The 26,198-nt window shown below is 50.1% G+C and overlaps 1 protein-coding gene across 3 annotated transcripts in view; it reads right to left on the reverse strand.

The window, feature by feature from the left end:
- Positions 1–25,529, reverse strand: part of zgc:92107 (uncharacterized protein LOC492329 homolog) — a 27,709-nt gene extending 2,180 nt beyond the window's left edge. Inside the window, exons 1-9 of one of the 3 annotated variants that reach the window (XM_034533148.1) lie at positions 25,373–25,529; positions 15,758–16,258; positions 6,122–7,565; positions 3,723–4,365; positions 3,504–3,596; positions 1,510–1,583; positions 1,048–1,247; positions 333–424; positions 1–35 (exon numbers count right to left, since the gene is read on the reverse strand). The exon at positions 1–35 is cut by the window's left edge and continues 135 nt beyond it. In XM_034533148.1, the coding sequence (XP_034389039.1) occupies positions 1–35; positions 333–424; positions 1,048–1,247; positions 1,510–1,583; positions 3,504–3,596; positions 3,723–4,365; positions 6,122–7,565; positions 15,758–16,258; positions 25,373–25,386 (3,096 nt within the window). In that variant the 5' untranslated portion in view covers positions 25,387–25,529. Of the gene's footprint in view, positions 36–332; positions 425–1,047; positions 1,248–1,509; positions 1,584–3,503; positions 3,597–3,698; positions 4,366–6,121; positions 7,566–15,403; positions 15,494–15,757; positions 16,259–25,372 lie in introns of those variants that run through there. The other 2 variants (XM_034533147.1, XM_034533149.1) reach the window with 2 other exon arrangements.
- Positions 25,530–26,198: the final 669 nt, after the last annotated feature.

Below are 26,198 nucleotides of genomic sequence, written 5' to 3' on the forward strand. Positions count from 1 at the left end.
CTCCAGCTCTCGATACCACAGCTTCATCAGAGAGGCTGAACGAGACAAAACACGCTCTTAGTCCTGCGACGTCGCTCTCAGGGATTTCTTCAATTTGAGCGAATTTAAATATCGTAGTTTCTTTAAAAATTCCTGCCTTTTGATCTCGATTGCAAAATAATTTCCACTTAAGCATAAATAAAATACTCAATTTGCTGCATTTTAGCAGTGTACTAAATGCAGCAGACAGATAGAACCGAGTACACAGTAATATCGCCATATTCCAAAGTAATCGCGTACGGCTTATTTTCCTGACGCACAATAACAAACGAGCCAAATACACCCGTCCTCACCAGGGACGTTGGGATCGGAGAGGTTCTCTGGGATCCTCCACTGGTCCACTTGGAGCTTCAGAGCATTCACTTCATCAATGTCTCCAGGCACTCTGAAAACGAAGAAGATAAAAAAAACTAAACAGTTACACTCAGTGGCCACAAGGGGGACCTCGACTTCTACCCATCACACATTCTTCATGCCCTGTGGCAAAATTCGTTACTCATGCACACCCAATTGGCTTCACATGTGGCTGAAAGTAGCCTGTTCTTTGTTTGCAGGACTTCTTTGGAACCAAACAGAAAACAGTAGAAGAGGAACACGCGCTGCTCTGAAGTCGAGATGGTACATTTGCTGGAGAAAACTCCTTCTCAAACACACGGGGCCTTGTAATTCCCACGTGTTCATAAGCTGAAGCAGTAACGTAAACAACAAATTATGAAGTATCAAATTAAACGGTCTCAGGAGCAAAGCTGTGTTTGTTCTGCTGTGTGTACTGTACACACACACACACACACACACACACACACACACACACACACACACACTGGAATACAGTGATACAGGAGACCACACACACGCTCATTTGTTGATGCACATATTAAAAGCACACACACACACACACACACACACACACACACACGGCACATAAAGATCCACCGTCTAATTTCCGAGACTCCGCCTCTCTTACGCGTAGCTCAAGTCGATGCACGCAGGTGAGGAGTTAGGCCTTACCTGAAGATGCCCTCAGTCTGAGCCCCGCCCAGCGCCAGGACGTACTGGGAAAGCTGAACCTGCACCCAGGGCAGTTTCCTGTCGGGGAAGAGCTCGCTCTGCCTCTCCATCACCTCCTCCAGAGAACTGCCGAACAGGGAGGGCGTGACGATGGCCCGCCTGCTGTGGTCGATCTCCTCCAAGGTGGGCTTGCGAAGACCCTGGAGGGGTGAGAGGTAAAAGGAGAGGAGAGAGATTTACTACCCGTGCGTGTCAGGGGCTGCGACACTAATCATGGCTGTGTGTGTGTGTGTGTGTGTGTGTGTGTGCAGCTGCGCTACGATGACTGGCTCTGTGTTTACGTCTCTACGTCTTAGTGGGCCTGTAATTACGTGTCTCGGTCGACGGTACCTCGGGTGACTCAGGGTACCATGCGTCCTATATTTTTTTCATCACGTGAAAGTTTCATTTCTTTATCCTTACCTTTTTGCCTCCGGTGATCGCCACCTTCTGCAGTTTCCGATAGCAGAACTTGGCGTATGTGCTGATGGGCAGACCTGCGGGTGGGACGGCGGAGGAGAATTCAAGTCAGCGAGACACACGGCGCACACTTTTATGTCCTGAATATGCAACACCCGAAAGCCTCAGGCAATTACTGAACACACACAGACAATAATACTTTTAATTCTTTCCCACATGAAACATGAAAAACAGCGTTTTCTGTTCCCACACATGTCACATAGCGTGGGAGAGACCGGCGGTGGTAACTGGAGAGGCGTGTTGACGGTGGGACTCTGGCCTGCGGGGGTTAGAGCGTCAGGCCGAGGGGAAGGTTTACTACCGCTGCTGAACAAAAGCTTCACAGACAGGATCCGGTCTGCACAGCCGACGTTCAGGTGATTCATCAGCATACAAAGAAATGGAGCGCTCCAAAGACAATGAGAAACTCAGAGCCTCCCCCCTCCCCCGTCTGCTACCTGGTCTTTGCAGCCGCTGTAGGGTCCAGATCTATTTCGGAAGAGAAACGACGTTGTTCTCGGAGTTGGGACACGAGACCCGATCTCTCCTTTAGCAGTTAGGAGATACTGTACACTTGATTGTTGGCTCATTGTGTGCACACATTAAAATATGGCATTGCTACCAGTTGAAAAAAAACCCCATCTCTTTCCACAGTCATGTTTCCTTGCAGCCCAATATTGATGGCAAACAGGTGACTCCCTGCAGCTAATCTGATCGAGTTCGATGTTAATTATGTTTAATTAGACCTTGATCTTGGCAAATGTGGCCTATTTCTTTCCCCCAAGGCTCCGAACACCAGAGGCTATACGCCCACTCGCAGAAAAGCAGGAGTGCAGAGTCGTTTTGCTGCAGCAAAGGAAAAAAAAGGGTTTGAACACTACCGGTGGTCTATATTTACACCAGGTTTGATGGCATGAAAACAACAACAACAACCAAAGCCCAGGAGAAACAGGGGCTCATTAGGAGCTTGAGTGTACTGTACCGGGCCGAGAACAACATGACACCCGTCTACACATGTGCTCGACAACAAAAACTGTCGACGAGACAACTTCAGACTCATCTCGGGGAATTGTTTACGACACAAGTCTACACTAAAACAAGTAGCCAACGCTTTGCTGGGCCCCGAGCCCAAAGAAGTCCTTTTCCAAGCCAAGACCTGGTCTGTCCTGAAAAGAGGCCTCCGTATCACACACGTGACTCCCCATCCAACTGCTCATTCCTCTGGTCAGACAGTGTCCCAGCTCCTCAATCCATCAAGCAAACAGCAGCATCCATTATGCAGTTTTTGCATATGTGAGACTTTTTTTTCCGCCTCTTCTCGCTGGCTTTCATAAAGACCCCCCCCTTCTCAAAAAGACCTCGAGAATAAGTCAGGAACGTTCCGCAGACTCTCAGCTCTTAAGTCAGCTGGAGTCACTGAAGGACAATGTGTGAGGCCACCGCTGTGGTGTCTGCTGTGAGATGATTGGCTGACATCACCACCAGAGCGGGCTGTGTGGGCTGCTAATGAGGGCACGGGCCGATGAGTAGGTATTCCTTTAAATGGCAGTGTGACACGCGAGTGGCAAGCGAGAGGCCACCGATGTGACTCACAGTGTGGTCCATTGTGCGCGAGGAGAACGTTCTGAAATTCTCATCCTACATATTTTTGTTTTGTTTTTTTCCAGCCGAACTCTCTGTTAAACCCATTCATTGTGTCTGCGAGGACATCAGCGTGTACTCATCTGACAAACGGCACAGCGGTGAAATGTTTCCAGCCCGCTCAAGAGCGGTCACTCTACAGGGAGCGATACGTTAAGACTTGTGATGGCCGGCTTTTGAATAAAGTATAAAAACATATTTGGGAGTTCCTCCCCCGCCTACTTTGTGCTCTGTGAAACCGATACGCTTGTTAAAAAAAAAAAAAACTTAAAGTGATATTTTGTACTGTAGGCCGAGTAAATGAACAAACGATCTACCTTCGTCCTCATCCGTGCTCTGTTTCCTCTTCTTTCTGGACTTTGAATTCTTCTTCAGCTTTAGGTCCTGCTGCTCCAATATGAACTGAGTCACTGCGGGACAGAAGACAGCAGAAGAAAGACAGTCAGACTATTGGGCTCATCATCAAAAACAATACAACACGGGCTGGTGCAGAAGAAAGAAAGTTGACCCACCCTGTTGCTCAGTTTGAGACTCACATTTCTTGTCGCTGGTGGGCTCCGTGTGTCTCTGGATGTAGCCCTCCAGGTAGCAGCGGAACTTGGGAGAGGGGGCGAAGAACGCCAGGCCGACCGCCATCAGCTCCCAGCCGGCCGCCAAGCTCCTGGGGGTGGCGTTGCCCGTGGTCTGCCTCACCAGCTGCACGTACAGCTCGTCCCGCAGCCCCGGCATGTCCCAGCACTTGGTGATGATGAGGAGGACGCAGTGCCGGCGGTCCAGGCGCGAGGGCCGGTCCAACATGTAGGCCTGCACCAGCTTGAACATCTCGCAGGCCTCCTTGCGGACGGCGCGGTTGCTGGTGACGAGCATGGGCTTTTTGATGGACCCGCGGTTCCACGACAGCATGTTGGCGATGGAGACGCGGCGGCGGAACAGGCCCTGCGTGTGCATGTTGAGGTGCTTGCTGGCCCAGTCCTCCATGCCCATGTTGGGAGGCGGGGGCTGCCGCAGGGTGGCGTAGGAGAGCTGGTAGGAGGACCCCCTCGCTCTGCCTCCTGCCCCGTCACCTCCCTCCCTGTTGTCATGGTTGGCAGGGCGGTGAGGGCCCAGGGAAGCGGTGCGCCCATCCACCATGCCTTTCTTCCTGCTCTCCAACTGAGCCTGCAGTTCAAGGGTGCCCTCCTGCAGGGGGACAAGAGGTGGACATGAGATGGAGGAGAAGAGGAAGAGGAGCGGGGGAGGCATTCATTTCCTGATGCCAGAACCGGGAAAGAAATCTCCCCAAACCCTCATCAACTCTGGCCTCAGGAGCAGGTGGCCAGATGGTGGCTTCAGTCTTTACCCCCCCTCCCCCCTCCCCACACCAGGCTCACCCTACCCTGCAAAAACCAACGCTACGCTCTCCACCTCCCTGTGACCCCGCGTGGTGGCGTTTACGTCTGTAAGGAGCACCTCAAACTCCATTAATAGAGAAAGCCAGTAACCCAGATTTTTGCCAGGAACAACACCAAACTCGAGCCAGAATCAAAGCTCAAATTTATAAATGGGACATAAAACTCTTTGACAGGTCTTTTCGACGAGACCCTGATGTAATATCACGAGTGCCAGACAAGCTGGACTTTGCATTTTGGTTTCGGGGTGAAATGGAGCAGATGCTTTGGCAGAGAATCTTTACAGTCCTACAAACTGGATCGTTTTTTGGTTTTCTTTATAGAAACGGGTGACAGAGGTCAACTCCAGAAGATCAAATGCAAGCACATGTTTTAACCATGGAATGGGAATGTAAACTTCTATTTTCGGTAAATTACACTGTTTAACAGATAGCTTCCAGATGCACGAGCACAGGACGGTCATTTAGTTCCACTATGAACAGAAACAACTTTAAAAACATGAATTATTCATGTTTTCTTTGGGGGAAGGGGACTGTTTCAGTGCATCCTTTGAACGAGACAGCTCAAAAAGGTCCTTCAGCAAGAACAGAATGTTCAAATATGGAAATATAGAGCTGCTCATACATAGCTTGTCATAATCTGTGAGTGTGTGTGTGTGTGTGTGTGTGTGTATGATATATCAGCAGGTCTGAAGAACATTCCAGGACAGACTTAGGGGGCCCGCTCAGTGCTCCTTGGCTGTTGTTTAACATGCTTAATCTACAGTGGTACCAATACGCCTTAGTACCAGCCTGCCGCCTCCTCTTCCTCCTCCTCCTCCTCTTCCTGCCAAGCCTGGGCCATATGGGCCACAGTGGCCCTCCTTCCTGACCAAGGGAAGCCATGTCCTGAATCTCTCTGGCCTGGCATGGGCCCCAGATGCCCAAGCACAGAGCTGGCACGCGAGTACACAGTACCTGCAGTGCAAGGCAGATGGACGGTGGTAACAGGATGACAGGTAATGCTGGGACTGTGGCCATTATAGTCAGCATTGTCCGCATTCCTGTGGGGCATTCAGGGACTCAAGATTGGAACATAAAAAGGCATCACTCAAAAAATGCTCAGTGTTCTCTTTAAAAGAGACGGATTAGCCTTCCTGTGTTCGTCCCACGGCTGCTTGTGGAACACTCATTCTTTATAGTTGCAGAGGTGCTTCTAAAAACACCATAATGTAATATGGAGGTATGGGGTTTGGAGATCTCAAGAGAAGCCACCACCACCGTGGCCTCCCTCTGTGTGCCCCTCTTTGTAAGTCAAAGTACAACCAACTCTGTTGTGTTGTCTGATCTCACCCTGTAGCCAAAAGGGATGTTTATAATTAGTCCCACATTGTGACAAATTATTCTGCTTCCCAACTCTCTGAGGGACCAGACGCAATACAGAAGCAGCAGCTGCATATTCCCATAATACACAAATGCTTTATTGAGGAATGACACATTGAGACTGAATTATTCTCTAAACTGGAGAGACATCAGTAATCAAAGCACACACACACACACACACGTTACCTGGGAGGGCGGCCCTGGGGTCTCTGGCGAGGACAGGCTGGCCTGGCTATTCACACTCAACTCCAAGGTGTCCACCTTCTCATAGGTCCTTTTCTGCCTCCCTGGTATCTCCAGAGGCGTCAGCGCAGGGATGCCAGCCCTGCTCAGTGACCGGGGAGCCCCGGTGAGTTCCTCCCGTGATGCACACCTGCTTGCTGAACCCCCTCCTCCGTACCACCGGAGTGAGTCGGCAGGGGAGCGCGTCAGGGGTACGACCACCATCTCCCCCATTTCCGGATCCAGCCCAGCTCGCACCTCCCTCATGGTGTTGGAGCGACTCACCACCTCCCTCATCTCGGCCATGAGCCTCTCGTTGAGGGCGCACAGCTCCCCGCTGCTGCCTACCGACCCCGGCCGGCCTCCTGCGCCACCACCGGCTCCCACCCGCCTCCTGCTCTTTCTTCTCAGACTTGGAGAGGGGCCGGTGGAGTAACCAGAGTCTTGATAGTTTGCTGTGGCCTGGGGGGTAGAGGAGGGGAAGTCTTGCGAGGCCTGGCTGCTTTGCCTGCTGTGTCGTGCCTCCATGGCGCGCTGGACAGTGGCCTCAAGGACCCGCCAGCTCTGCTTCTTGTCCAGTGTACTTGGGCCTGGGGTCCCTGGCTCTCTGTCCCTCAACGGCGCTCGAGTCTGGGGCAAAGAGTGGGCCTGGGGCTGGAGATGTGGCTGGGTCGAGACCGGATCCTGCCTGGAGGTAGGGGAAGGGCTACGTGTGGGTACAGGAGAGCCGGATAGCAGCCCCTGTTTAGGGTCCACGTTGATCATGTGCTTGATGCACTCCAGACCAGCTGGGCTGTAGTCAGAGGCAGAGGGATTCCTCCTGTGTCTGGACCCTGAATGAGAAGAACCAGGGTGCTGGAGGTGTCTGGGTTTTTGGAGGCTATGGGTAGGTGTCAGGCGAGACAGAGGAGGTCCATTGTACAGGTGCGCCCCCTCTACCTCCATGTCAGTCGGGGGTTCGTCATATATGGGACACTCAGACACTGGCTCGTCATAGATTGGGGTAGTGCAGCCATACTGGGGTGAGACGGGGCACGGTGTGCTGGTCTGTGCCCTGTGAAGGAGTGGACTGGGATGGCTACCGTCTAATGTCACCAAACAGAAGCTGCCATTGCTGGCTTTTCTCAGGTGATGGGCCTGACGTGCGTCAGTGGTGATTTTGCCAGAAGGGGCAGTTTTATATCCCTGGGTAGTGTTTAAGTGTCCCCCCTGGGGCTTGTTGCCGGATGGGTGCAGGGTGAAGGTGTTGGCTTTGCTGTGTGCACTGTGCTGGAGGTGTTGCTGCGGCGGCTGCTGCTGCGGCGGCGGCGGCGAGGCTGGAATGGGCTGGCTACGGCTCATGCTGTTCACTTTCACCAACATGGCTGCCTTAGATCCAGGTGCAGGCTGCCATCTTTGAGAGGCATCCCTAAAAGAGAGAACAAAAAAAACACACACACAACCAGAATGAGATTTGGCATCAGAGCACACAAAGTAAATATTAAGAGTCAAAACAAACAACTAAAAGTCAACAAACGGGGCCATAAAAGGACCATTATCATATCCAATCATGTACAGCCAGGAAGTCCTTCGCTATATTTCATCCTTTTGAAAAAAAATCTAAAAGCTGACAGGGCTGAGAAAAATCATTAGCAATCCACAAATTCCTCTCCCAAACATTTCGCTGAACTCCAAAAACACTAAACTCCATTTTTAGCCTGGCAGTCGCAGTCGCCTTGTCAAACCCCCGAGACAATAACTCCAGTGTGTGCGGACCAAGTGCCTAAAAAACGCAGAGCGACTGAACACAGAACATCTCACTGAAACTCAGCCACACTTCCAACATGTGGGACTGGGTCTGGAGAATATACACAGTGTAATAAAACGATTGCTGGTAGCCAATGGCGGTTCCATCCCGTGGCATGAAAATCAGCCATCTGAAATCAACACGTGGCCCGTAAACCAGCAGGCCACATGAAAAGAGGTCGATCCGGGAGGAGTCCGGGCCTGCAGTGGTTCACATGTGAGAATATCTGCACTCGGGTCCAAAGGTTAATTCTTCTCTTTTGGTTGAGCGGCCGCGCTAACTTCAAACCCAACGGCCCGCTGCTAATCCCGGCGACGTAAAACAATCTGCCATCAATCCGGTCCCGCTGCCCTGCACTGGGCCGTCCCCTCATAACCTCCCACTGCAAGCAGAACCTTTCATGCCTCGACTGATCAAAAAACGTGCCCTTTTAAAACCAGTGAGTGTGTCTAAAGTGGGCATTATGCCACATAGACCATGGACACAGTGAGTCACACGTGAGGCTCGGCAGACTTCCTAATCAATAAAAGGTCAGACGGGTAGTCTCGAGACGTTTGACGTCATCGCCAAGGAGACTCACCTTCCCTCCCTCAGACCCCTGCTTAACATTCGGTGCTTCTGCCCTTCGTGAAGCCGAACATAAACACAGGTCAGAGTGGAGTAGCCGGTGTTCAAAGGCTTCCCTTTTTCCGAGAAGAGCACTACGACGAAGTGGAGGGTCGGGCTGCAACGGCAGAAAGAGGAAGAGGACGCAGAGGGAGGAGGAAAGGAGGCGGAGTAACACCCCCCCCTCCTCCCTCCTCCCTGGAACAATGCTAAAACAATTCCCCCGAGGTCCTCGAGCCAACGGTAAACTTCCCTCTCTCTCTCTCTGTGTGTGCCACCCCCATCTATAGAGTGAGTCACACCACCTCAGCAGGTTTGAATGTAAACAGCCCCCCCCCCCCCCCCCCATCTTTGAGCCGCCATCCCGACAGGGCCTATAAACAGCTGGATGTCAGCCACCTGGCACAGCGCCAGGGCCGCCTGCCACAAGCAGTGTGCCGTTGGGGAACGCTCCAGGGCCCCCACCTCACCGAGACCAATCAAGAAAAGTTTACTGTCTAAATAACACAGACAGACACGTGTGAAGACGAGAAGCTTCTGACGGCCGTGATTCACCCCCATCCCCCAAAACCGCCACGGTTTAGTAGTTACGAGCTGGTGCGAGTGTGTGTGGTGACACGGGGCGGGGAAGGGGGTTGATAGGTGACCGCTGTAAACATGAGAAGCCACTGTTTGCCCTCTTTGAAGCGGTGTATGTTTTCTCACTCCGGTCCTGTCGAGCGGGAGGAAGCGATACAAAATGCTCCAAAAAAAAAAAAAAATCATTCTCACCTCAGCGGCCGACCGTTTAGCGCCGATTTGCTACGGCAGGAACAGCTCACGTGTGAAACATCAAGGCCTCGCTCACGATTGGCCGGCCAAAAGAACGCAGCGGACCTCACACGTGAAACCACAATAATCAAATTCCCCTTCCGTTATCCACAAAGGCATCAAACCTTGCTCACACATAACATGGGGTTTCTGAACGTGTAATGGCGGACTGTAAAAAAAACACATGAATCCGTCTATGTTCTTGGTGGGTGGGTGACGTACTTTACGAGGACCGACCCTGAGATATTAGTGACCACTACTTCCTGTCCAAGGAGGTCCTCTGGAGGGTCGTAGAGAGGGCTTCCCCATGTGTAACACAAACAGGAAATACCGCATGCGATGCTCACACACTGCTCTCCCAGGCCGGAAGTGTGAGCTAAATCTTAATTATATGGAGCTTATATACAGCTTTACAAAAAGTTTCACATCCTACATGGGAAATTCGATATCCTTGGACCCATGTAGGCCCTTAGATGCTTTATCTCCAAAAACACACAACACTGGAAGCGGCTCGACTATTCCTTCCTGTCCGGACAAACTGAACTAAATGATATCACGCAGTAGAAACATTAAACAACCTATTCTTCAGGGACTGAAACAGAACACATTCATAGGCCTGTGAGGAAGTCCAGCTCTCGGTGTCGGTAGAGGGATTTTGTTTGGCTTTGTCTCTGTTGTTTGCCTACCATTGTCCCACCGAGGATTAGCAAAGGCCTAGCATGTTCACCCCCTCCAGCTCGGGCACATTATGCTGGCGGCCAGCAGGGAGTTTGGGACGATGCTCAAAGAGTGCCGGGAGCCAACTCCAACGGTAAGGCCCGGCAGCGTCTTCGATCTCTTTCCTCTAATCCCATTACACAGCTAGAACACCACCTGCATATCAGTAAACCTCGGGTCAACCAAATAAAGTATGATTACAAACCCCAAACCTGTAGGGGGACAAAGACAACTGCAATGGTGAGAAACTGCAGCAGGCCGAGGGCGGGGAGACTATTGGTGGGGTGGGGTGGGGGGGGGGGGGAGGACAACAGAGCTAGAGAGACAAGAGGAGGGTGTGAGCATGTGTAAATGAGGAGAGGGGAGGGGGGGGGGGGAGGGATTAGTTGTGGGAGAGTGCAGCGAGGGAATGAGCGGGAAGGCGGGCATTCCTCAGGGCTCATTCAGGGGCCTCTGTGGCAGTGTGGGGAGCCTCACACAATGCATGGCTGTGCCATCGTCATGGAGACGCCTCTGTAAACAACGGCAATCGGGGGGAGAGAAAGATGATAGGGAAGCGGCCATCTTCAACCTCACGTTACGTAACACTGAACAGGCCTGGACTTTACTCCAGCTACAATGAAAAAGAAGTTGTTTGGAAAGGGCGTGTCTGCGTCGCCTGCTAGTAGCCGACCTGCCAAGCGTTGAATGTTAGCTGAAGGTGGATTACGGACAGCAATTCATCACAGAGGCTAAAAGAGACATGATCATTATTGCTGGGAGTGTAAATCCCCATCAGATTTGTCCAAATCTCTCGCTGTTTACGAGGAGATAAACTCCTTTTCAACCACTTCTCAAGCACACCTCATTACACACTAAAACACACACACACCTATCCCACCGCTCCACATATGCACCCACGAACCCCCTTTCATTCAGAGCCCGGAGCTAGCATGTGAGCCCTTTAGGAAGACAGAGAAATGAGCGATAAAATGAAGTCAAGAGGCCCTTTGGAAACCAGCAGGTTAATCCGATTGGCCGGTGGGGCAGCAAATCAACTTAACAGTCAGCAAATCTCAATTAGCCTCAGCAGCTCTGGTGTCTCACATCCACAAACGGTCCCAGAGACCTCTGTCACTGTTCAGAATATTGCTGTGGTCGGGTCGTCTCAATAACCAACTAAATATACTACGGGGACCTTGCTGTCAGCAGATGTCTCTCCTTACGGCCTGGAATAACCGGAGTTGGAAAAGCCATCAGCTGAGTCACGTTGGCGGAGAGGGATATGGATTTTGAAGCTATTAAATATACCCTCTGGGAATATAGGGGTCTGAAAAACAGGGGTTATTATTAACACTAGCTGGACAGGAAGAGGAAATGGGGTCGCACAGGCCAAGCTTCTGCTGCACAAACACCTCAGAGCACAAACCAATGGGCTCACTGCGTAGGGGAAGGAAACCGAAAAAGACAAAAGAGGACTCGCCGAGGACACCGTCGCCAGCGCGCAGAGCCAAGTTCTCTGCTCGCTTTTGAACAAATTGGTCATAAGAGTATCAAGCAGAAGAATGAAATGAGGGCGAAGCGGGTAGGACCCCCCCCCAACCCCCCTGGTTCCTGTCAGGCCCCTCCAGAGAGCCAGCTGTCCCGCAACAGCTGAAGTGATGCACCTCCCTCCTCTGAGCCAAGATGTCTACCAGTTGTGCATGTCTGTGGCTCCCGGGCCGGGCTAGAGGACAGCCACTAGGAGCTTTTTCAAGGGACAGGATGAGGCCAAACCCAACTGGATTCCAGAGAGACCCCCGCCTCTGGAATTTGAAAGTGCATCTGAAGCTCTTCTTGCGAGGGGCAGATCCCATTAAAAGCACACGAGTTCGGATGACGCGATTAAAACTGGACCGCACGCACAAAACCTGTTCCACCCAGTCTCAAGTCTCAAGAGATAGGATCAGGGACACAAAAGGAGCAGACCACGGTGCGGTAGTTAACAACAACCGTCATTACCGCTGGAAATGGATACGAGTGGAAAACCTGGAAGAAGCACCCTGATAAATACCATGTCTGCAAGTCAGCTGAGGCAGTTCACATGCGGTGCCACTGGTCTTTCATGAAAACACTGGAGATATTCTACCTCACCGCAGCACCAGACGGAGAAGTTTCAATGAGCGCTAAAATAAAAACAAAAAAGGGTTCGGATACCCCGCTCGTGAAAACTGTGCCTCTGTGATCTAGTGCTTGAGGATACCATAAACTTGAAGCCTACACAAAAAAGAAAAAAGAAGAGGGATGGAAACATGGGGGACGTGTGGAGAAAAGCAGCGCAGAGAAATAAAAAAAGGACGTCGCCACCGTTAACGAGACCAAAGCGCGTCGGCACGTAACGGGATCACCGGTTCAAAGTGCGAAAGGAGATATAAATAAATATAGGCAGCCTTACAACAGCCATCTGGAAAGGGCTGAAAATGAGCTCACCACACCAGGAGCGCGCAGATGAAAACACGTCTTTGCAGCGTGCGTAAAGACGTTTGTGGCGGGAGATGAAAAGCTTGCGCTCTCAGAGTAAACACGCAGACAACGTGACTCATTAAACAACTTTTAAAACTTTATGTCCCCCATAAGACGCCCCCTTGTTTCCTAAATGAACCCGCTGGTGATGCACCTCTGACATGACTCGTAATGTTTGGGCTTTTTATATATATTTTTTATTTTTTTTAAAAATAAAATATGCATGTGAAAGCAAAAGTGTGATATACACACTTTTGCTTTCACATGCATATTTTATTTAAAAAACTATATTTTGTATTAAATTTCCTCAAAACAGTTTTTATTTCTTTTGGATGCATCATCAGACACTTTCGAGTAGAGGTTTTTCTACATTAGTCAGACTAAAATTAGACCTACATTCCTTTGACTAAACACTCGTGAAAAGCAGAAGCTGAAGAATCTCGCTACGAGCACGAGAAACAACCCAGACAGAGGCAGAACTCTTTCTGAATCTTTAAAAAAAAAAGAAAAAAAAAGAAAAACAAAGCCAGTCGACGATCAGGAAGAGAGAGTTTTAAGTGTCCGATGTCAGCTTAGATTGAATGCTGGGTGCACCACTGTATCATTACGGGCAGCGACATGAGAGGGAACACACAAGTGATCTGGTGTTCTTCTCCATTCAGCGTACAGAGACTTACTGCTTAGAGGAGGCTCTCAGCTGACCCTGGGGGACAACGGGTTTTAAGTGAGAACCCTTTGTTCCTTTTAGCGGTCCCTTATAGACGCCCCGGGGGCCGGCCCGTAAGACAAAAGAGTGCCGTGACCCCGATGTGAACCACCGCGGGTCACCCCTGGGTTGTCTTGCACCGCGCCGTCACGTGTCCTCAGCAGACTTTTAACATCCACTCAGTGGAGAGGAGCCCACACACACACACACACACACACACACACACACACACACACACACACACACACACACACACACACACACACACACACACACACACACACACACACACACACACACACACACACACACACACACACACACACACACACACACACACACACACACACACACACACACACACACACACACACACACACACACACACACACACACACACACACACACACACCGTCTATGGTGAAATCCCATGCAGATGTCGGTTGATGATAACAACACACAGACACGTAAAAGAAAGAAAAAAAGTGAAATTCAATACAGATGTCCAAAAGCTAGTTGATCTGCAAACACCCACATCATGGAAAGAGAGTTCGCTTCAGTTTCCTGTGCCCACAACCACATGTGACTGACATGTTTACCTCCTGGAGAACACGGTACTTCCCTGATGAGCTCCACAGGCTCAAAGTACCCAGAGATTCCCAGGACGTGCGATAAGACTTGGGCCAATGAGTAACAGGTTTGACACTCAAGGCCTCCAAAAGTGCGCTTCTGTATTACTGAACATAGACAAATGGGGAGGAAAAAAAGATGATATTAGCTTTACAAAGACGGGGACAGGAAGCGGCACCAACCAACCAGTGCTCAGAATAACAGGCAAGGGCGTGTTGTGTGAAAACTCTTCCATCAGCAATGAACAGATTTATTAATAGCCCAAAACAAAAAGGAAACTGCCGTTGGAAGAACTGGGATTGTCCCATCTCCACAGAGAACAGCATTGTTTTTCAAAAGGTCACAACGTAATAACATTTAATCCCTGCTGACGTTTCACAGAGAGAGAGAGAAGGGAGAAAAAAAAAGAACATGCCACGACATGTCTAACAAAGCCGAGACGATCAAATAAAACACAGAGCAACTGTAAACGAAGGAACACCCCATTGCTCTATGGTACGAACACAAAGTTATGACCGGCAGTAGCATGAGCAAAAAGAAGAGGATGTTCTCATGGGAGGGAGGGAGGGAGGGAGCCCCCCCTCCCCGCCCTCAACACTCCCATGATTTGGGTGGGACAGAACAATTAGCTAACCGCAGACCAATGTAAAACCCTTCCAACTCTTCATTTAAACTTTCTCCTTCATCCTTGTTATTATCGATGAGGCGGGCCACCAGCTGCAAACAAACATGGTTGTTTTCATCCATTTTGAGCCGTCACATACCACCATCTTTGCGCATTTTGTGGCGGTTTTCTAATTGAAAGATGGAGGCCGGTGAGCACGTGGAGGGCTATATGGCCGAGGAGAGTATCAAGCCTCTGTGGGCTAAAGACCCCCCTCAGCCTTCCTCTGAGGAACACAGCTGGCCATTGTTTTAAGGGGAGACAGAAAAGAGTGGTTGAATCACTGGGTGACACACACATGGCCTCCAGTGGTGTCATTCAACAGCCATGGCTGACCAATTAGTCCCCCCATCTAAAACGTAATCCCAAAGGCTCGGAGGGTCAGAGGAGAGACCCCCCCCCCCCTCCTAAGGGCCACGGTGAGGTACAAGAAGAGCCAGGAGGAACCGGAGAGCCACAGTCGCCGTGAGAGAGAACCCAGCAGGGTTTGCCTTGTTTATACGCAGCTGGAATGCAGCGGTTCTGCTTGCCATTAAGCACAGACAACACTCTCTCACATGCGCGTTTAAGCTCACACCCATAAGAGGCGTTCTAGTCTTTAATGGCCCGGGGAGGAGGGGGGGGGGGCGCCCGAGATTTGTTTTCGGAAAAATGAATTGAGCATCGGAGCAGCGCTGGACTGCTGGTGGTGGTGGCGAGCACACAGAAGGACACCGAGACGGCCTCGGTGGCCCCGTGCCAGGAGAAACACAAGCGGCACGTCTGGAATCTGGCTCGGAGGGAAGAGACGGTGGTTTGAACGAGGCCGCAATGCCGAGCACATGACGGGGTCTCTGAATGACTTACTGTTAGGGGCCGCTCTGCACCAGTAGTCCTAGCGTGAGGATGGGGGGGACTGACCTCCCCCCTCCCCCCCAACAATTTGCTGAAATGGCTGAGCGCGGTTCACAGGCGATGGTATGGAAACACGGGACATATGGCATGTCAGATAAGAGAGAACGAAACCGAGTGGTCAAAAGTCTAAATAATCCTGCAAGTTCTCACAGCAGAAGCATTTGAAAGTAATTACGACTCACTAAGCCACATGCTGCGATGACTATCACATTTCCTTACTTTTCTCCTGGTAATTTGATCCATTAACGATTAAAGCACAATTTCCTTCCCAGATTTACTGCAGAGGCTACTGAAGGTCGGGCTTACCTCGGTTGGTCTTTACTGCCCTCCGTGCTATTGTCGGCGCTGCTCCCGTCTCCCTGCGATCTGCTGTCCACGGCGGGGTCCAGCTCGGGGTCGACAGTCTCCTCATTGGCCTCCGGAGCTCTGGGGACAGGGCCGTCTCCGTCCTGCTCGGGCAGCGGCGTGAAGCGCCCCTGGCTCCCTACACTGCCGATACTCCCATGGTTGGGCCTGTCCACGCCGCCCCCTCCGGCACGCTTGGCCTCGCTGCACCGTCTCATGGCCTGCAGCTGGGAGAGGGGCACAATATCAGCTCCCTGGGGTCGATGCCAGACTGTGCGGCGCCCGGTAGAGTTGTAGTAGTAGAATCGGCCGCTCTGGGGGTCGAAGAGCTCCCACCACTGGTTTCCGTCGGCCTGGCGGACAGGAACGTTCAACGGGGGGTCCCAGCCGCACTCGCCAGTGGTCAGGTTCACATACATGCGCTCGCGGGAGCGAGGCTCCAGGATCTCCACCCAATCAGCGCTGAATGAGAAGAAACAAGGCAAAGGTATTAACAGATTATCCAGCAACGGGATACTATGTCGCAATAGAGGTAACGCCTCGGTATTAATCAGCTCGACGCGCAGTAAACAACTCACACTGGTTGACAGACGGCGAGGCCCAACAATGCCCATATGGAGAGTGTTCATGTTTGTGTGTGTGTCAGCAATGATGTCATCTCTTTGGTAGGCAACAAAGCAGCAGGGGTGATGGTGCGTTTTCCTAAATAAGGGAACAGGTGGACTCTCAGTGAGACACCAGGGCAGGGAGTCAGCAAGGGCCCAAAGGGGAACCAGACGCTCCGAGTGCCACTAACGCAAAAGACCATCGAGCTTAATGCAAATCACCGAGAAGAGTGGCAACGGTCAGCTCAGCACAATATACACAGACAACAAATAGGAGATGGGAGGTGCCAAAATAGAGAGAAACCACCCAGTTAGCAGGGAAAGTACACATGCAGATAGGAGGGAGAACATTAACTGAATTTCAAAGAGATAATGGGACGCCCTCTATGCGTGTTAAACAACGCGTGTGGCGCATTGCAATTGCATCATATAACAACAGGTATGTGCTGTAGCCACCTACATTAAAATCAAGGTCAATAAATGTGTGTCTGACAAACAAGCGAGGACCGCAGTCATCCAGGTCATGCTGGTCTTTAGTGGGCTCCATTAGTTTCCTTTGATCTAGTTCCCTGATGCAGGCCTCAACTGTGCCAGCAAATCCATGTGGGAACAGGGAGACTACAAACAGCCAGCGAGATGTCGAGATCAGAGCTGGAGAAAGGACTCAAAATATAACATTACCACGCTCCTTACATGTCTCTCATACCACTCGAGGGTTTTGGCTAGGTTAGGTCATTTCTCTTTAGTGTCCCACACAACTCTAGCCGAGTATCTTTGAGAGAAGTAGCAGTGGGGAGGAATTAGTGTCACAACAATCCGACACGGGTTTGGATATTTTCCCAGCTTTCTCAGGACAGAGAAGCTTTTTTTCTTCTCCCCATCACGGTTGTTTGCGACAGGGAGCCTGCTGCCCAGGATACCTGCGATGACCAGCGAGGGGCACGGAGCTTAGCTAGGACAGCCCACAATGTCCACCACATATACCCGCATTCGGGTTTTTTCGGTGTGCCTGCCAAATCGACCTTGGGTGTGCAAACCCATGGGCTCAGAAATAGAAACGGAGAGGGATGCCAGTCAGGTCTGCCAGGGTTACAATGTCACTGGGACGACTCGCTGGGATCGACAGCTGTTCTCCTTTTTAACCGAGCGACTTGGACCTACCGGCTCGTGACGTATCGATCTGCAGCTCTCGTATGCGCTGCCAGCACCTGTCTCTCCATAGTTTGGATTTAACAGACAGGTAAACATAGAAAGAGCAAGGAGAGGATATAGGAGCCTTTCACATACGGTCTTCCCATTGTGTGCCAGTACTCTATGCTGGGAAGCCATCTGGTCTAATCCTTCGCACCGGGCAAGTAGTCCTATAGCGGACGCTACGTGGTAGGTGGGTTTATGCTGCGTTTTTAAATCAGCCCCTAAAAAAATAAAAGTGTAAGTGTCAAAATGTGTGAATGTGTTTGTTTGTGTTGCAGGGGGTGGATTGAATACAGCAGAATAGTGTTCCCAGTCACAACGAGGCCGATCAGAAGATGACTTATAGACTGATTAGATTCGCAACACTTTACGGGAGGGAAGCCTCACGAATAATGGGGCTTTTCACAGCGGAGGCCAAACAGTCAACACCACCCCACATACCAGAGCCTACATCCTTTGACTGCTCCCGGCCTCCAAACAGGAGACCTTCCCACTCTGAGAAACTGATCTCTCCATGCTGCATTCCTTGTTATTTCAGATCGGTGTTTGTCGGCGCTCTCTCTCTCTCTCTCTCTCTTTCTGGAAATAAAAGTGTTCCTGCGGGAATCCAAATGAACCAATCCCCGATGAGCATGCAGTGACAGGACGCCGAGGCCGTGCGCCCCTGAACTCCACGACAGAGGGGGAAACCAGCACAGACCGTGTCCTGAACACCCCAACAGGAAACCGGGGGTTTCGAGGGTCACCTGCGGAGGCCATAGCTGACGAGTTCAGCAGCACTGCTGGACTTGTTCCCTCTGAGTAAATAAACAGGCGTTAGAGCTGAGAGCGAGCCGGCTGGGCTCTGTTGACACGACCAGATAAGCAGGAAGACGGACCGGTGTTCAGGTTCGGACGTTCCTGGAACATCCCTTTAGGGAGTACTCAAACAACAGGAGTGATGTCCATTACACGGCTTTGTCGAATACAAAAGGGCGCTTGTCATCCGCAGAATTTACCGGGTGAGGGTGGCGGACGTGCTTATATTTCTCCACATTTAGAATATAATTATTTCCACCGTAAAGCTACCCATTAGTACATATTTCTCACTCACAAAGACCATCCCAGTTGCTGTGCATTTCAGGTGAGAAGTCGTAAAATTAACTCCAGCATACTCGGCTTTAGGTGATTCTCTGGTATAGAGCAGCCCGCCACATGCTTCAAATGTTCATACATGGTTTGGAATGCAGTGTGCACGAGAACAGAAATGTTTTATATTAGAACTTAAAAACACAGACACACCTGGGGAAACTCAGTCTAATTGAAGCAGACTTGCCACAGACCTGTGTTGGGGGTTTGGGTGGTGCTAAAAACAGAACCCGACAGGAGCACAGAGAGTCCAGGAGCGGCACTTTACAGATTCTCTTCATCGATAGGAACGTCGATGTAACACAAGGCGTTCTTGAATATGAACAGGACCGGTTCTTCGTCTCGTTTTTTAAACGGTGTCCCTCACTGAGAATCAGCTGACCTACAGTAAGGTTATTGTTCACCTTGTGACAAATCCAATACAATGTCCTCTTTGCTCGTGTGTGTAATAACACGCTCTCCCACGGCACACAGGGTCTTTGATGCTTCAGCGGCATATGGATATTCCACGAAGACTAAAAATAAAGCTTGTCAAAGTGAAACAGATCTCATCAAACAGACCCTGCCACAGAGGCCGAGAGGCCAACACAGACACATGCACACACACACACACACGCAGACGTGCACACCTTCTTAACCATCTAGTTAGTTTCTCCCATTCCCAATGGGCCAACGGTCTCCTTCTAAAAAGAAGAAATACTGAAGATAAAACCCGCCACAATTTACAGTTCGCTCCAAAAATAACTAAACGGAGCGGTTTCCCAGAGTGAGGGAAACAGAACACAGCTCATGGAATCTGACCCATTGTTCAAACCCAACGCCAAAAGTGAAAATGGCACTTTTCCCAGGAGCGGAAAGCACAGAGGACCGGACAATACATTCACTAGAAATAGCGCCGCAAGAAGTGTGTCATTGTCCAGCTTTGGATATTTCAACTCAAATAGCAGTGTGGTTATTGATTTCGTCAAAGAGATAAATAATACAGACACTTTGTGTGTGGCGTCTCAAACAAACTACGGTCGCAGTGTTTAATCAGATGATCTAGTAATGTCTGAAATGCAGCTTCGTGCCATTTCTGATGGACAGATAGGACGCCTTCAGATGCTGTGCTAAATGGGGGGAGGGATTCACAGCATTAATTTGTCCACATACTTGTTGAGGTGAGTTGATAGCGAGCCAGCTTTACCAATTCGGACTGACTTCTACCAACAACGCTGCTTGTGACCGTCCCCTGTGGACCGAGTTCTCACACAGGGCCTGCCAGTCATTCAGGAAACCGTAGCACTCTGTTCACCAGGCACAGCAACAACATAAAGTAAATAAAGTCCCAGGTCCATGCTGGCAGGTGTATTTACAGACCTGCCATTTTCTATTTAGAGACATCAAAACAGCCTCTCTCCTCAGATACTGCCCCCCCCCGAAATAAGTGATTTCTCAGAGAAGAGGAAGGAATTTAAAAACTCACCTGGCCGCACACGACACCATCAAAAATACAGTAACAATGAGGAACCAGTGGTAATGTACCCTCTCAGGGCAAGCAGAGACCTGCGACTCAATATAATACAGGGAGCGCTCCGCCTCGAGCAGACCTCTGTTTGATTATGTATAAATCATGTACAAAGTCTATTCAGCATGGCTGCTAGGCAACCCGCTTATCTAAATATTGGAAAAACAAGAGCGGGGACCGACTACCGGGTGCTTGGCGGCGGTCCCGGCAGCTGTGACTAACGGCGGGGGTAACCGTAAACCAGGCAGCGCCGCACACGAGACAAAGTCGACCCACTTAGGATAGGTCAGCTCGGGCCGCTGCGTTTCCACGCCGACGGGTTTCCATGTATCCACTGCAGGTGGCGTTTGTGGACAGTGATCACATGTGATCTCATTTTGTCCCCATCAGAAGCACAGCTCCATGTTTGTTTCCTGTAACCTGCTGGAAACAGAGCCGGGGCGAGGCTTACGTGGGTTGTCTGTGCAGGATCGGGTCCTAGACTCCGCCCAGGCCTCCAGGACAACCGGGGGGGGGGGGGGAAGAAAAAAAAAAAGCCCTGCACCTGTCGCGCACGCACACATTCTTCGGCCCTTTTGTTCAACACCTCTCGTTCCTGCCATGTCACCGGGGGTTAGAGGTCGGTCAAACAGGGACTATTTGGTCACCGTGTGAATGTGTGTGTGTGTGTGTCTGTGTGTGTGTGTGTGTGAATGTGTGCGTGTCTTGCATTCAATTTAACAAACAAACAAAGTTGCATAAAAAGGCTGCAGAGTCGGTTATAGAATTCAGACTATCCAAGGGGCAATGCAAAATCAATGGACAAGAACTTGATTAATGAGACCTTGAATGGATGCATAACCACAAGCCTTCTTATATTTATGACTTGAGATTGTGTTGAAACAAAGTGAGTTATCACAGTTTTCTTTTTTTGGGGGCATTTTGATGTGATTAGAAAGATTTGTAGTGTTGACATAAACATATTTTTCAACCACATTAATGGGAACATGGCCTAAAATTCTAACTTTTTCCTCACCCCTCCCCCCCTCCTCAGCAGCAGTTGTCAGTGTTCATTCCTCACGCCTAGTGTGCCGACATTGGCAAACAAGCTCGGGGGTCGTCTTTCACGGCAAGACACGATGGAGCGGGCCGACACCGGCTGCAGACTGCCGAGGAGGGGAGGAGAGGTGAAGCGCTTGAACACCAAACAGCCAGGCGTGCACAAGCCAAAGGGCCTACAACACAGATGAGACGCTCACAAGCCGTTTGGACTGTGTGACAGTACCGATCTGAAAGAGCAGAGGGGGGTACTTTACGGTGCCATGATGAGCCAGACGTGAAAGGAAAGTGTTGCATCTCTGACACATTGGAGGCCCGTGTCTTGCGGCAGCAGTAAGGGTGAAGAAAAAAGGCAACTTCCACACCGTCGAAGCAAACACTGCCTCTCTGCCAATTCCTGGAAAGTCAAACCCAACCGTCCTCGTCTGAAATGTCACCGTTGCTCAGTGAAGATGAGTAAATACACTTAAGATCGTAGTATCGACTGAGAATGGCGTGATTGACAGGTCTGAGTAACGCGAGTAAAAACCCCAAGAACCAGCTGATCCAGTTTGGTCTGTGTGCTTATATACGTTTGGCTTATACAAACGTGTGCCACTGATGGACACGGGGTTTATTTTAAAAACAAATACAAACGGATGCAATGTTTTTTTTAATGCCTTCTGCACAGTCCCAGTCTGTCTTCAGCAACAAGGACTACAAAAGGGTTAAGCTACTGCTCGCCTGGGAAAGACAGCCACATGAACACACCGATCAGATCGAGATGTCAGAAAGATTTCCCTTGACAACAGTTTCTTGTTGTACATGGATCTGTAGGCTCGCTGGGAATAGAGGGTGAAAAAGTGGTTACCTAGTTAACAGGAATGTCCTGTGATGACTCACGTTCATATGCATTACAAAGCCTGTGAAATGCACCCTATTCTGAAGCCTGTGATGGACCGGGGACAATGCTGACTATTGTCAGATCAACGGGCAGACTTCATTCAACGAGAACTCTCTGTGGTGCCTCCAAACAGGGGGACCCAGCCAATCAGGAGCTGCGGAGGGGAGGGGCCCGGGAAGTGTATGCGAGGTCTGGGATGACCCCTTTCAACAGCTGCCCCCCGATCCAGAACTAGAGACGGTCTTCCCCCTCCCTCCCCCCTCCATTGGCACCGATCAGACTGGACCTCACAAGGTCGTTCAGCCACCTTCAGCGAAGCTAGTCTTTCCCATGCCGCTTTCCAACTCGCGATTTTACATGGCCCGAGTGAATTCACCGCAACAAACCGATTCTTTCGTGCGAACGGGAGATAATAATGAATGCCCACCTCGTCACCGGTTCCGGGCAGACCGCTTTGGTGTTGGCGGCCTTGAATGTTACTTCTGCATACCCTCGCTGCGATCCGCCTACAAAACTGGCCTGCAGACAAGCAGCGCTCTGAGATTCCTGTATGGAGAGTATTGTCTTGTCCCCGCCACCCTCGCTTCTCCAACAGAAATGCTGAGAACTTCCGACCCCTTCACCGCTCTTCCTAACAGTCGCTTTCTGTCTGAGACCCCCCCCCCCCCTCGGTGACGGGGTCAATAAATTCCCTTTTATAGGGGTAAGCCTGACCAAACAGGAGTCCCGATCCTTCCTTAAATCCACCCCAGCGCACAGGGCGGGGGGGGTGGACGTTTCAGGCCAGATGAGACTCTGGACGAGAGTGAGCATGTGCAGGAGAGGCCGAGGACGGGATCAGGGTGTTTACCACAACCAGGCCGGCCTTTCTGCCCCACACACACACACCAGCTGTCGGGGGAGGAACAATGGGGTCACTTGTCCAAACAAGAGAAGTGAATGAACCCTATTAGGATGTAATTGTGCTTAATAACCCCCAGAATTCATTGTCCAAACGTTATCTCGTCAGGACCGTTCGGGGGTCATACATGTGAAAAAATGAAAGACGCGTTCTGCGCGCTGCCAGAATAACATTTACCATTAGTATCGGACCGGCTTGCCAACCACCGCCATTTGTAACTTCATTTTTATTTCTCCCCCCCCCCCCAACCAAAATCCCACCCTGCTGCTGACAAGACAAACAAGGCCAGAGTCTAATCCCAGAGCCGAGGAGCCACACAGGAAAGAAGCCTCCGGATTGTCATCTGGAGGAAGTGAAGGTGCAGACGACAGGCCCTGCAGGCTTAAGAGTGCAGAGCAGTCTGGTGAAGATGTTAGCTCTGGGTCTGTGGGGGGGGTGGGGTTGGGGGGGGGGGGGGGGGGGGTGTTTCGTCACCGTCTGTTCAGCGCTACATTTCTGTGGGCAGTGACTCCGTTTTATGTGGTTTTGAGATTTGTGTTCAGCTCTTTCCAGGTTTGCACTGACTGCTCACTACAACCACTTAGACTTGTTCAACTCTTTTGGAAGCAGATTACTTGTCTGTGGTTACAGCCGAGTGGGGCGTAGGACCAAGTTATTATCCCCTGTAATGCCCGTGAGTGATGATCAGCACTCTTAGCATTAAGTTGAAGCCGTGGGCCGGGAAGTAAAACCAGCCTTTTTAAAATCGCTGCAAGAGGAACGGATTAAAAAATGGTGACTGTACAGGTACATTCCAAATCACTTCAACCTCATTAAAAGTCAGATGAAAAGTGTGCGTGTGTAGCGTTAAGAGCGCTGATCCACAGGGGCGTAACTACGATTGTAGTACAGAAAGCAGAGAAGAAGTGGATGAGAGCTGGAAAAATAGGATTCGAAGCTTATGAGACGCTATATTATTAACGACAAGCCGCTGTCACTGGAGCACACGCTTCAAAAATCACTCCCTCTCAACGGTTGTCAAGTCCTCCGTAGGATGGACATCCTGTCCGGTCCTTGTCAAAAGACACAGGTTTGATTAATCTGTTTTTTTAGGGTAACGCACGGGCCGGTCGTCCGTCTTCCCTCGTGAGCAAACAGAGCCAGCGGCCAGACAGCATCCTATTGTGAGATGAATGGCGGACACATTTAAGGAGGGAGGCCCCGCCGAATGGACCATTGTCTCGTCCCCAGCCACCCTGCCCTCTCTCGACTGTGCTGATAAGAGGAGTTAACGCCTCTGCATAAAAAGCAACAGCACGCCGTCCTCAGATTGAGCGCCGGCTGGAGAGGGAGATGGCAAAAACCGTTCCACCCAGGAAGTCCGGTTGGCCGTGGCGTGCCAAAGTAACCGCTTCGGGCGAGATAAATGGCATCTGTCTGGGCAGCTTAACAACAACAACCCCGGCGTACAGTATTTAAAGAGGAGGCACACGCATGTGGAGGAATAATATGAGGACATTAAATACATCTAAAAAAAAATTCAGCAAGAGCCCTTAAAAGCCATTCAGTCTGAAGTATATATACAAAGTCGTAGCACTGGAAACCAGTAAAACAAAGAAGGAAAGTAGCTTATCCCATTCATCTCAGTAGCTTTAAATAGGCTGCAAAGGGACTAAAGCAAACCATCTGTCTCAAGAAACCGATGAAAGCAGTAAAAGCAGATGGTGAAGAAATTCAACATGTGGGGATCAAATCCAGTAGCCCCAGTTACCCTCCACCAGTAAAAAAAAAAATGGAGAGCAACAAATGGGCTGAGGGACATTTGTTGCTGGTTTCTCAGCCACAGCAGAGACTTGGGGGGGGGGGGGGTCTGCGGATGATAGATGAAGGCAGAAACTAGGCTCACCCCACAACCCCCCCACAGCTGCAGCTAACGTGACCCCCTCCGACACAACTTTACTTCCAAGTGTCAAAATTATCTCATTTTGCCCTCGCGCTTGTGTTGCAACGCTAAATTAAATTTTAAAAACCAGCCGCGCCGCTTGTAAAAAAAAAAAAAAAAAACAACAACAAAAAACTAAATTTACATTTCCAGTTGCACGTGAACCGCTCACGGCTTCACGTGACGGAATGTGTCTCACATTGTTTCAGCTAACTTTGAAACGACGGGACGGTGCGCGTCGAGCGGGGACCGGGGCTCTCTCTGTCTACCACCCCACGGGAAGCTGCTGTCCGCGGCGGGGTTGATAGCGAGGCGACCGTCCGAGCTCCAGGCGTCGAAACTTTCTCCAGTTCAACGCTTCGACATGCAAGTTGAGAGTAAAAACAAGAAGAAGCCTACCTTGTCCCGGCCATGTTCTTCTTCACATTGTAAACGAGGCGTAAAACAAACGTGAAACGGTTGTGTGTGTGTGTTTTTTTTTTTAAGCTGGTCGTCGGGATGAAGGCAGCTTTTCTGAGCGGGTCCGGGGCAAGTGAGTCGTACGGGACGGGGCTCCGGCGGCGGATCCCGAGTGGAGGCCCCGCCTCCGCACGTGAGTCATCGGTTGGGATGGGGGGGGGCCAAACCAGCATGTCACATGGAGTGGACCAAACCAGTGAGGACCAGGACTGGCGCAACAGTTTCTTGGAATAATTTATAATTTGCTTCTTTTTAAAAAAAAAATGTAATTTGTTCCATTTTTTATTATAATTGTTACAGACACAAGTATTGTTTATTTTTATTTTTATCAGGTCAGAATCATACAAAGTCATAATTATGAGATACTGGCTCATAATTATGACTCAACTATCTCATAATTTCGACTTAACTATCTCATAATTTCTATTTTCTATCTTATGACTTAACTATCTCAGAATTATGATTTAACTATCTCATAATTTCTATTTTCTATCTTATGACTTAACCATCTCAGAATTATGATTTAACTATCTCAGAATTCTCAGAATTATGATTTAACTATCTCAGAATTATGACTTAACTATCTCAGAATTATCTCAGAATTATGACTTAACTATCTCAGAATTCTCAGAATTATGATTTAACTATCTCAGAATTAGGACTCAAATATCTCATAATTTCGATTTAACGATCTCATAATTTCGATTTTCTATCTTATGACTTAACTATCTCATAATTATGATTTAACTATCTCAGAATTATGACT

The sequence above is a fragment of the Cyclopterus lumpus genome, chromosome 5 (assembly GCF_009769545.1).
Source record: "Cyclopterus lumpus isolate fCycLum1 chromosome 5, fCycLum1.pri, whole genome shotgun sequence".
NCBI lineage: Eukaryota > Metazoa > Chordata > Actinopteri > Perciformes > Cyclopteridae > Cyclopterus > Cyclopterus lumpus.